The following is a 12,546-nucleotide window of genomic DNA, read 5'->3' on the forward strand; positions in this document are numbered from 1 at the left end:
TAGATGCCAGCGTGCTAACTGAAAGAAATTAGACGGAGAGGTTAAAAGAAATTAAATCAGATCTGGTCCTTCCCTCCCCTCTCCTCAACTATCCAGCATTTAGGCCAGCCCCATCTTCCCCCTTCTAAAATAAAATGAAACCACAACCACATCCACATGCAACTGTTTTTGGCTGTTTATGTATAAGCTTGCTGATTATGGACAAGAGGGCTGAAAATACGTTCAGGAAGATAGCAGAGAAGAACAGAATTAGGATGTGTTCTTTAAAGTAGCAAAAAAGATGGCTGGAACCAACAATTTACTTGTTACTTTAAGTATAGACAAGAGGAAATGAAATAGAATAAATAGATTTTTAATGCTATCTCACACGCTGATTAGTGGAAATAAAGGTTAAGGTCAGCTGTCCGTGTGAGCTAACTCATTTTATCTCAATGTCCCTGTCCTCTTCATTGCTCTGGGGGTGGGGAAAAAAAGGGCACTGTCTTACAGAGACAGCACATCAGAAAAAGCTGTTGCCAAGGTATTTTTTTACTCACTCGTTTCCTGGAGGAGCCTAGTAGGCTCATGACACGTATGTATGATAGACAGAAAAGCTTAGATGATTGGAAAATAGATTTCTCTACATGATCACAGGATATACACAGAAATAAGTTCCTAAACAAAATATCAAAATCAAAAACCAATTTTTAAAAGTTGGAAGAGATCTGGAACTAAATATTGGTTCTAAAAGCCAGTATGCTTATTACAATAATAGTTACAGAAGTGGCAGTGGCAGCCTTCCCACCTGCCAAGTGCTTCCTCAGTGTCAGGGACAATAGCTCTTTATTAATTTCTTATTGAATCATTACTACAACTCTTTGAGTTTGATGATAATGCATAATCACATACTATTCAGGTTTACCTATTTCATCATATTTGTCCTTAAATCGAAGTGTCAAAAAGAAAAAGAAAAAAACAAACTTAGAAAATAACTTAAAAACTGAAACAAAATTACTTTGAAAAACATTCTGATTTTTTTGTTTTAACTTTGCCTTAAACACACACACGATTTTCATGGCCACTACAAATAAGCAGAATTTAGTAGGTATTACAATTCTAGTCAGTTTCCTAAAATAGCTCTTTGAGGTTAAAGCAATTTTCTCTGTATTTAAATGGCTTAGCCTAGAGTCATTATTCTCCAATGATACTAATCACTTTAATTCTGATTAAAGGGACATGCAGGGCCTTTCCAGATAAACTGTCAAGTCAGCCACAACCTCAACCTCCTGGGAAAGCCTCTGAGAAACTCCTATATCCTGTTTGTGGCTCTAGGGATATCCCTTCTTATTTACAGTGTACCTAATAGAAATTTATCAAAGCAACTTTTAAGATAAAATCAAATTTAAAGAAAAGTATCTTTAAAATTTATTTAAGAATAAATATTTAAAGCAAATAATATCATTAGGAAAATAAAGAAATCTAATTACTTTTTAAAAAATCTGATTTTTAAAACTTCTCTTCTTGCTCTCTTTTGACAAATACTGGGTGCTGTGTTAAAATATTAAATTTATCAGGGGCAGTTGGGTGGCTCAGTCAGTTAAACGTCCAACTCTTGATCACATGGTCATGGGATGGAGCCCTGAGTTAGTCTCTGTGTCGCCAGCATGGAGCCTGCTTGGGATTCTCTCTCTCCTCCTCTTTCTCTGCCCCTCCCCCACTTACGCACATGTGTGCTCTCACATCTAAAAACAAATAAATAAACATTTTAAAAAATATATTAAATTTATCAGAGAAATCTTTGGCAATGTTTTTGTAACTAGTGTAACAATTCCCCACTTTCTCCTCACATTCTTTTCCCTTTAAGTTTATTTATTTTGAGAGTGAGACAGAGAGGAAGGGGCAGAGAGAGAGAGGGAGAGAGAGAATCCTAAGCAGGCCCCTTGCTGTCACCACAGAGCCCTACGCAGGGCTCATTCTTATGAAATGTGAGATCATGACCTCAGCTGAAATCAGAGTCAGCCACTAAACTGACTGTGCCACCCAGGCACCTCTCTCTTCACATTCTTGTATGAATACCATGTAACTTATAATATGTGATTTCAAAAAAAAAAAAGCCACCAATTTACTCCTGGGCTTTCTATAAATCCATTTTTTTTAAGTTTTAGTATCTACAGTGTCTCTTGATTATGAAAAAAATTATAGTAAGTCAAAAACGCTTAATAAAATCTTTTTAGTGGTTATGATTTTTGCACTTAATCTCATTATTTTTTTAATGTTTTTATTTTATTTTTGAGAGAGAGAGAGAGAGAGAGAGAGAGAGAGACAGAGTGTGAGTGGGGGAGGGACAGAAAGAGAGGGAGACACAGAATCCAAAGCAGGCTCCAGGCTCTGAGCTGTCAGCACACAGCCTGACGCGGGACTTGAACCCACAAACCGTGAGATCATGACCTAAGCCGAAGTTGGACGCTCAACCGACTGAGCCACCCAGGTGCCCTAATCTGATTATTTTTTAAAGGCACTGACTCAAAAAAATTAAAGGAACTTTTGATCTCTAGCTGAAGGAAAAAAATCACACTTTTTAACTGTGAAGAAAATAATCTTTTGAGGTTTGCAGGGTGGGGTACATAAAGATAACCTACCAATAAACTCAGCATAATATCAAATAATAAATTGCTGATCATAACTAAAATAATATGAATTTGATTAAAAAATAACAAAGTTACGTTTCATTTTTACACTCTGGTTGTGTTTCTATTAAGTTTTACTTAAGCCATATTTTGGAAAAAGAATACTGTAAATGCTCAAAAGCTATGAAGAACCCAATTTTAAGTTTATTTGTAAAAGAGAGTTAACGCCAAAGTTATTTGTTTGCAGATTTGAATTTATTGGAGTTGTTTAAAATGCCATTTATATTCTTAAAGAATAAAGCACCCTAAGCAGTCTTATGTTAAAATTGTAAGTGTTGTTAATACAAATCTGATCTAGAATAGAAAGTAAAAGAAGGAGAAAAATGTATTAACTCAGTTCTCAGAGAATGATACATTTTAGTAGCTGTCCATTAATAGCTCCAACAGGCAAGACACAAAACTTGAACTATTTTTTATATATTAATACTTGAGACTATGACCCAATTCTTATAATAGGTTTTTAAAATTTAATTAATCCATATTGCTTAAGATACACTTTTTGGTAAATACTCTTACAATGAAATTAGTGGAAACATTAGTTTGAGTGTAGTAATTAAAAGCAGGGTTCAAATACAAGCTCTGTCACTTAATAGAGCTGTGTGATCGCAGAGAAATTGCTTAATCTTTCTATGCCCCAATTTCATCATCAATTGAAAGGGAAAAATAGTACCCACTTGATAAGGCTGGTGTGCTGATTAAAAGAAGTTAATCTTTATAAAGCACTTAGCATAATGTCACATATAGTATTCAATAACTTAAAAAAATTTTTTTTAATGTTTGTTTTTTTTTGAGAGAGAGAGAGAGAGAGATAGAGAGAGAGAGAGAGAGAGACAGAGCGTGAACAAGGAAGGGGCAGAGGTAGGAGGGAGACACAGAATCTGAAGCAGGCTCCAGGCTCCAAGCTGTCAGCACAGAGCCCGACATGGGGCTTGAACTCATGAACCGTGAGATCATGAGCTGAGCTGAGACGGGCACTTAACCGACTGAGCCACACAGGCGCCCCATTATTCAATAACTATTGAACTGTGCTATTATTACTGTTGTTTTGGGTTTTATTGTTGAATGCAACAAATGCCAAACTGTCTCCAAAGGGGACAGAATGAAAATTTGTCATCAGGGCATGGTAGTGATTTCTGACTTACCGGTTACTTGATTCACTAGAATATTTTCACTTTCCTGTGCTCATAACAACTAAAATTAGAAGCATAAAAACATCGAGAATTGATGATGTCTTTTACTGAGATATCAACACAGAAGTTACCTACCTGTGCAGCTCTTCTGTTTTGTCTTCAGTTGGACCTACGATTAGTAAACAATGGCGAAGGACAGCTGCCATGACACGGAACTGATGAGAATCACTCTACAGCAAATAAAAAAGACAAGAGGAAAAATTGGGGATTGAATGCTTTAGTGAAGGAGTCTGGTGTATTCCTGCATCCCTGGGAGCCATCTTATGGACCATTTGTCCCCCTAAACAGTCATTCTTATATCATAAATAATAGAAGTCAGGACACTGTAGACAAAATTCTCAATACTAAGTTAATAGTTACTGTCTTATATGAACAGCCACCTCCAGAAGTGGCTGAAAACCAGAAGATGCTGACCTAGCCACTCCCTTTATGGCATGTCAGGCAAAGAGAGACAAGATCAACAGCCATGCATTTCCTACTCTCTTTTACCTTAAGACTCAATTCACCTGAGGATCTTTTCCATTTTCAGAAAGTCTATAGATTCTTTTGATAGTATACTGTTAGAGTTTACTAGTGGTTATAAAAGTTAAAACAGATGTAATGCTATCAGATATTTTAACAGTGGGCTGTACATACTTAACTGCCTAATTTCTTATTTCAAAAGCAATAAATTAAAAGGTAAAATCTGTCAACTTCATTAATGAGTCTTCTTAATCTCCTAGCTCCCCCAAATCTTGCTAGTTCCCCCAGAATTACCAGCAAGTGATGAAAAACAAGTGATCTGAGTTTAATCTCCTATTTTTCCAATGTTTACTCATTGTTATTAAAGACACAGAGAGAGTCAGAGGGAAGAAGGCAAGCAGTAGGAAATAAGCTAAGTTTTGAATAATCCCTTAGTTTACCTCCTCTTCTTTTAGAGATTTTGGGCCTCTTCTTGAGATTTGGGGCCATTATAATTTCTTTAATTACCTGCATCAAGGTCATATCTCTCTGCTTCCAGATTTTTAGTAACTAAGAAGACATGTAAAATAAATGATAATTATAATAGAGATCCTGCATATGCTATACTTCAGGAAGTCTCCGATTACTTCAAAAACTATTTAAAAATTTAAAAACTTTATTAAAAATGTTTTAAATCTAAAAACTTCAGTTTTACATATAATCTCAAGTCTATATAAAGTGAAATATACTTAAATATTATACATATATTCATATATATAACTCAGCCCTCTGAGATGATGTCTCCTATAAGATCTAACAAACAATAGAGCACAACTGCATTACTCATAATGCAGATGACAGTATTTTAAGCCAAACACCATCATATGTTCATTTGGAAGAGATGAAGGCCTCAGTAGCATAATGGTAAAAAAGCACTTCACTTGGAGTCTGGAGTCTAGGCTGTGACCTTAGACAAGTCATACAGATTCTCTGAGCCAAAGTTTCCCCACACATATCTCCACAAATATGAGACTGGTAGGGTTATAAAAGGATTAAAGAGGATGATACACATGGAAGTGCTTAGTACTTGGAATGAAACATTTGAAGGTGAGTGGAAAGGATGAGGGAAGAAGGAAACAAAAGGTAAGTAAGACTGATAGAGCTGAAATGAGTGATACTAAAATAATCATGTGTTGGGGAAGGAATAGAGAAAAGGGGAGGGGGGTCGGTAGAATGTCAGAGACACCAGGACTGGTAGGGTTGAAACGAACGCTGTCCCATTCACTGTCCATTTTCAAATGCCTGGATCAAAATTCTCTAATATGTGAATACACTTTTGCTTACCCCAAATTACATGAAGCACAGGAAACACATGTAAAATTCTTCCATTTCTTAATTCTTAATAAGATCATATTTTCCTCGGTTTTGAAAATTAACTAGGAATGCACTTCCTTTCAAACAAGATTTTCCTTTACTCTAGATATCACAATCATTTCTTCTCATGCTGATGTTGACAAGCCTCTTGCAAAACTATCCATTGTGGTCTTTCTATTTGCAACTGTAAACCATCCCATTTCCTCCTGTCCCAACTTTTATAACGCCAATTCCCAAGTTGTACCTATATCCTCAATGTCCTCTTTTACTATAAATCCACTAAATTCCCTTTCTCTACTCAAAACAACTGTCAAATCCCTGGATTGTTGTTTCCAATCTCAGCATCACTGATTCCTTTTCATATTCCAGGTCTCAGCTAAAATATTTCATTAGAAAAGACCATTAGAAAGACCATTTCATTAGAAAAGACCTACTTAGACCATATCTAAGTAGGTTTCTTCTTTCATTATTTTCTATCGCTGTATCTTGTTATGATTCCTTTCATAAAATCATTAATTTGTAATGCCACATTTTTTTACATACTGGCACTATCCATTGTTTTCTCCAGTACTCTATTACCTTTACAAGTTTAGAGTGCATGTGTTTAGTAGATGTTCAATAATTTTTAATGTAAATGGTAAGTAAAACAAAAAAAAGTCCCAGTCCTAAGTGGGCAGCCAGATAAATTTTCATAAAATGAGCACATCCATATAACCAGCACAAAAATGATCCAACACTAAGATTAAGAACTCCAGAATTGGCCTCTTCAAATGACAATCTCCTGATCCTCAAGGGTAATCTGAATGTCTAACATTGCAGGTTAGTGATTTTTTGTTTTCACTGAATTTTACTTAAATGATATCATAAAATATAGACCCTTTGTGTATGGTTGTGAGATTCTTTCAGGTTGTCATGTGTATTTAGGTGCAGTGTGTTCATTTTCATCACTTGAGAGCAGTAATATTTGAGAATTTCATTCTGAAAGCAAGGGCAAAAAATCTGATCCTTCACCAATTTGGTTAAGAAAGCACTGCTAAATACAATGAATATATCACAATTTACTTATCCATCTTACTCTTGATGGGCACTTGGATTGTTTCCAGTTTGGGACTACATTGAAGAGTACTGCTGTGAATGTACTTTCTTACATTTCATTTGCTGCATCACAGGTCATATACATATGTCAAACTTCAGAATATACTGCCAAATAGTGTTTCAAAGTGTTTATACCAATTTATACTCTCACTAGTTGTTCTACAGTTGTGTCAACACTTGGTATTGTCAGTCTTTTAAAATTCAGTCATTCTTGTGGGTGTGCAGTGGTCTCATAGTTTTATTAGGCATTGCCCTGATAACTAAGGAGTTTTCATGTAACTACTGGTCATTTGGATAGCTCTTTTGTGAAGTGCCTGTTCAAGCCTTTTGACTATTTTCCTACTGGGTTGACTGACTTTATTTGTATGGATTTGTATGGATTTTAATGTATTTGGGATACAATCCTTTATTTATAGATGTGTTGCAAATATCTTCTCCCATTTGGTGGCCTGCTTTTTTTACTTTCTTCTCTTGATGAGTTCATTTTAATGAAGACCAATTTGTCAACTTTTGCTTTAAGATTTGGTTTTTATTTTGTCCTATTTTAGAAATCTTTGCTACTTAAGAAATGTTTGACTTGTTTAGGATAAAGTCATGAATATAATCTGTTTTCTTCTAAAAGCTTTATTATTTTACCTTTTTTAATATTAAGGTCCTTATCCATCTCAAATTAATGTTCTATGTATGGTATAAGGTAGGGACTTAAATTTGTTTTTCCGGATGCCTGGGTGGCACAGTCGGTTAAGCGTCCGACTTCAGCTCATGTCATAATCTCACAGTCTGTGAGTTCAAGCCCCGCATTAGGCTCTGTGCTGACAGCGCAGAGTCTGGAGCCTGCTTCAGATTCTGTCTCCCTCTCTCTCTGCCCCTCCCCCACTCATGCTCTGTCTCTCTCAAAAATAAACATTAAAAATAAAATAAAATAAATTCGTTTTTCTTCCATACAGCCTTTCAATTGATCCAGGGCAACTTATTAAAAAGCCCACTTTTCCCCCACTGCACTTCAGTGTTACCTGTATCATAAACCAGTTGACTATATATGTGTAGGTTTATTTTGAGACTCTTTATTCTATTCCATTAGTCTATGTCTCAATAAATATTGGTTAAATGAGTGTTATCATTAAGAAGTCTTATTTAACAAAGGTTAGAATGGATACTATACTATTAGTCTGCTATGTGACTTTCCGTAAGTAATTTAAACACTCTGATCTTTAACACTCCATGTGTTAAATGTAGTTAATGCTGCTGTATCACAAGGATGCTGGAAAGATTAAATATAACTGTTCTTTATAAAACATTATACAAATACGGTTTATATAACTATAATTTACTTGCTTCATCTTAATTTTGGTATCTTTAAGACATCAATATTCTCTCCTCTGAAATCATATTATCTCCAAAGATTGAGAAGAAAAAAGTCACCAAGGACAAAGGGAGGAGGAAGAGAGAGAAAGCAAATAGGCTTGTTGTGATAGTGGAGATCAAAATGAGATAACAACACTCAATTAAAAGGTAGATAAAAACTCAGAAAATTCTTTGGGATCTCTATACAGGCTTCACTTCTTAATTACAGATTCTACTACGGTCCTGTTGCTTTTTCCTTCTGTGCAAACTGTGGAAGATCTCACTTTTATTTGGTAAAGGTGTCAGTTTCCTCACATCTTTTCATTCAAAGTGTCAACTGATGTAAACAATGCCTGAGAAAGTCTGAAGGGAGAATACTGCTCACCAACCAGTCCTGATCTGGTATTGTTACCCCAGGATAGTTCTAATTTCTTCAAGAAGGTTTAGGAAACGTGTCCTGTGAAAATTTAATTTCAATCCTATAAAAAGTGAAACAAACACTCAGACACAGACACACACATACACACATGCACACATACAAATGTATGCATGCTTACCTAGAAATACAGCTGTATCTCAGGTAGCATTTTACCCTATGTTTTACCCTATTCCTTTTGCTTACCTCTACCATGGTTATTTGTCCTACTAAACTGTGTATATTTAAAAATCTCTATCTCTTTACAGGTAAAGATTATGTATTTTACCTCTGCATCTTTTGCATCTAACATGGTGACGGGCATAAAATAATCAATGCTTTTTTGAATTAATTTGCAAGGGGAGATATAAATGTTATAAAATAGATAGTGTTAACTCTAAAAAGGCTAGAAATTACTGCTGTAAATAATGTTATTAAATGTTTTAGGCTCCTAGAGAATTTTCTAAAAGCTTTGAAAATTTAAAAGGTACCATATATTTTTCCTCCCTCCCTGCTAACTTTGGGCTTCTTCTCCTATGTATTTCTGTATATCACATTTTATTTTTCATTAAACAAAAATTTGCTGAAAGTCTACTCTGTACTGGGTATGTTGCTAGCAGAAAGACTATCCCAGGGAGGTCAGACATACCCTCAAAGATCTAGAACATATGGCATTTGAAACATCTCTGCATTACTGAGGTGATTCTTTCCTGTTTTTAAACATATAGAAAATATAGAGAAGAATAGTATGTAACAAACAGTCGTATATTTATCTATGTTTATGTGTCTGATTTTCCTGTTAATCTTTTAGTTCTTTGAAGGCAGTGATGATTTCTTCATCTTGCATCTTGTATACCCAACATAGAATTTGGCACATACTGGGCACTCAATGTCTACTCAAAAATGATTCAGCAAAAAAAAAAAAAAAAAAAAACAAAAACAAAACCCAAAACAAACAAACAAGCATGACACAGCTTGAAGCTTTTTAAATTAATATTATGTCCTTTTCCCATATTTCCTTTAAAGTCTCTTAAATAATCATGGAACTAACCTCTTCTATGACAGTGTGACATTCCCAATTAACTTCTATGGACATTCACTGTTTTCTGTCACTCTAATACATCCTTTGACCACACAGATAGTGGTACTACTTCCCTGCTTGCACTTGGGTGTCTGGCTCTAACATGTTTGTTGGTCCTTATGTTTTCTCATTACATTGCACTGATGACCTGGGAAGCAGTGCAGAGGGAAAGTGTGCTAAGTAAGGGATTTCCAGAATAACATGCTTTCCTCCAACAAAGAGATTTAGCAAAAGTGTTAAAACAGGAGGAAGACAAGACCATTTCATTTAACTTTTCTAGAACTGACTTCAGGTCCTGCTAAAGGAGTCTTTTGACCTCTTAAACATACTATCTTTAGGAAAGGGAGAGAATGAGAAAGGGAGGGAAAGAGGAAGGAAGTGAGGAAGACAGATGGACACCGTGTGGAAATAAGGCCAACTACTGAATAGAAAGGAATCTTCAGATTCCTGATGGTATCAGCAGGCAGGCAGGCAGGCAGGCAGGCAGGAATTTAACACATGAACCTAAAATGAACAAATGGCACTAATCTGCTAAACCTCAAGAAAAACCTAGTCATTAATTTTCTGTTTTTAATGAATTGTAAGTGAACAGTGATAGAAATACCTACTGAAACAGTTAAAACCAAAACCAAACATCTGTATTTTCTCTAACGGTTGAGCTGTGGTCATAAAGATCTTTAAAGGTGCAATCCCCAGGGTTTGGAAAGGTATTAACTAGCACTAATCTTCTGAAGGTCAATTTGACAATACATATTAACAACCCTTAGGGTTTTAAAAAAAAAATCCTTTGACCCAACAATTTTAGGAATTTATCTACAAAATTTTACAATAAGAAAATTCACTGTGTTACTATTTACAATAGTAAACAACTGCAAACAATCTAAATGCCTACACATAGGGAATTTGTTAAAGGTTGATAAATCCTTATGAAGGAATACTCAAGTATAAATATACCTATTAAATATAAAATTACTTATGAAGGGTATTCCTTCATAAGGATTTATCAATCTTTAACAGGAAAATAAACTGGTACATTATTTTTTGGTTGCAGAACTCTTTTTATCCCCAAATGATATCCAGTTATAACCTAAATTTATTTTAAAAAATTGTTTTTAATTTTTTTCATTTTATTTAGAGAGAGAGAGAGAGACAGCACGAGTGGGGAAGAGGAGCAGAGGGAGGGAGGGAGAGAGAGAGAGGGAGAGAGAGAGAGAGAAAAAGAGAGAAAGAGAGAGAGAGAATCCTAAGCAGGCTCCACACTGAGCGTGGGGCTTGATCTCACAACCCTGGGATCATAACCTGAGTGCTCAACCAACTGTGCCACCCAGGTGCCCTTCAGCCTAAATATAAATAGAAAAAAACAACAGCAACAATCAAAGATACTCTTTTGAAAGTGAGGGTGGGGAACCTGGAACACTGTCCACTCATCACCAGAGGCTACCCCTAGGAACTTTACGGCTTCAGGGAACATTTTGAAAACTACTACTCTTCAAGAACATTTACTGAGGAAAAAAAGATTATAAAATTACTGCATTTTTGTAAAAAGAAATTATACATGTTTATATTTATATATTCTACAATGAAGAATAGTTAGAAAGATATACGTTAAAACACAAACAGTGCTTATCTTTGAGTGGTAAGCTTATAGGTGATTTGTACTTAGTGCTCATATGCAATTTTCCTCTAGATCTACTACAATGAGCATGCATTTTGATTAAAAGAAAATAATATTAGTTATTTTTAACACTGTATTTTAAAATTGGATTCTTCTGTAAGAAGTAAGTTTTTATTATCCCTTTATTTCAGTTGGTATTTAAGGTACTAACAATTCTTTAGGTGCTTGCTCAACTGGAGAAAGATGCCATGCATCTGACAATCAAGGAATTATTAAAATGCAAGTAAATGGGGGCACCTGGGTTGCTCAGTCGGTTAAGTGTCCAACTTTTGATCTCAGCTCAGGTCACGACCTCACAGATCAAGCCTCGTGTCAGGCTCTGTGCTGACAGTGCAGAGTCTGCTTGGGATTCTCTCTCCCTCTCTCTCTGCCCCTCCCCCACATATCTCTCAAAATAAATAAATAAACTTTAAAAAAAAATCTAAGTAAATGGACTCTTATTGGCAAGTTTCTCTGCAACTTTATTATAGACTTTCTTTTTTTTTTTTTTTTTAATTTTTTTTTTTTTTCAACGTTTATTTATTTTTGGGACAGAGAGAGACAGAGCATGAACGGGGGAGGGGCAGAGAGAGAGGGAGACACAGAATCGGAAACAGGCTCCAGGCTCTGAGCCATCAGCCCAGAGCCCGACGCGGGGCTCGAACTCACGCACCGCGAGATCGTGACCTGGCTGAAGTCGGACGCTTAACCGACTGCGCCACCCAGGCGCCCCTATAGACTTTCTTTATACTAAGTTGTGGGTACCTCCCTAAAAGGTACTCTATGTTCTGATTTCAGGGAAACATCCATCTCCCCAATCTTCAAACAGCTTTATCATTCTCAGTCTTCCTATCTCAGGAGACACCTTCATGGTCTTCTCTGTGCTAAGTATTTTCAATCATGAATGCACTGTTTCTCTCCTAGCACTTAACACAATTTGAATTATATATTTGTTTACTTACTACCTGTCTCACCAACAAAACTGAAGGCAGAGACTAGGTCTATTATTTGCCAACATATTACACATGCCAGCATGATACCCTGTAACTGGCCATAAATATTTATTGACTAACTGAATGATTGACTAAATGTTTGCTAAAATTTGAATTTGGAGACCCACAGAGATTCAACTGGTTTAAAAATAACCTTTCCCACACTCCTGCCTAAATGGGTTGCCAAGATCCTACTTTCACTACTGTTTAAATTTCTGATAACTTCAGTAATAGCCCAGACTAACATTAACTGGGCACATTTTATAACAGCTTCATCTACTGAACCACAACTCA

General features: G+C 35.7%; 1 protein-coding gene across 8 annotated transcripts in view; it reads right to left on the reverse strand.

Moving 5' to 3' along the window:
• Positions 1–12,546, reverse strand: part of RIC8B (RIC8 guanine nucleotide exchange factor B) — a 103,671-nt gene that overhangs the window by 47,354 nt on the left and 43,771 nt on the right. For all 8 annotated transcript variants that reach the window (XR_015253370.1, XR_015253365.1, XR_015253369.1 and 5 more), the window contains exon 4: positions 3,932–4,026. Coding sequence is in view for 2 of the 8 variants with exons in the window: in XM_025926681.2 (XP_025782466.1) it covers positions 3,932–4,026 (95 nt within the window). In the remaining 6 variants the exon portion in view is untranslated. The remainder of the gene's footprint in view (positions 1–3,931; positions 4,027–12,546) is intronic.

Source organism: Puma concolor, chromosome B4 (assembly GCF_028749965.1).
Source record: "Puma concolor isolate L17-30 chromosome B4, mPumCon1.1.hap2, whole genome shotgun sequence".
Lineage (NCBI taxonomy): Eukaryota > Metazoa > Chordata > Mammalia > Carnivora > Felidae > Puma > Puma concolor.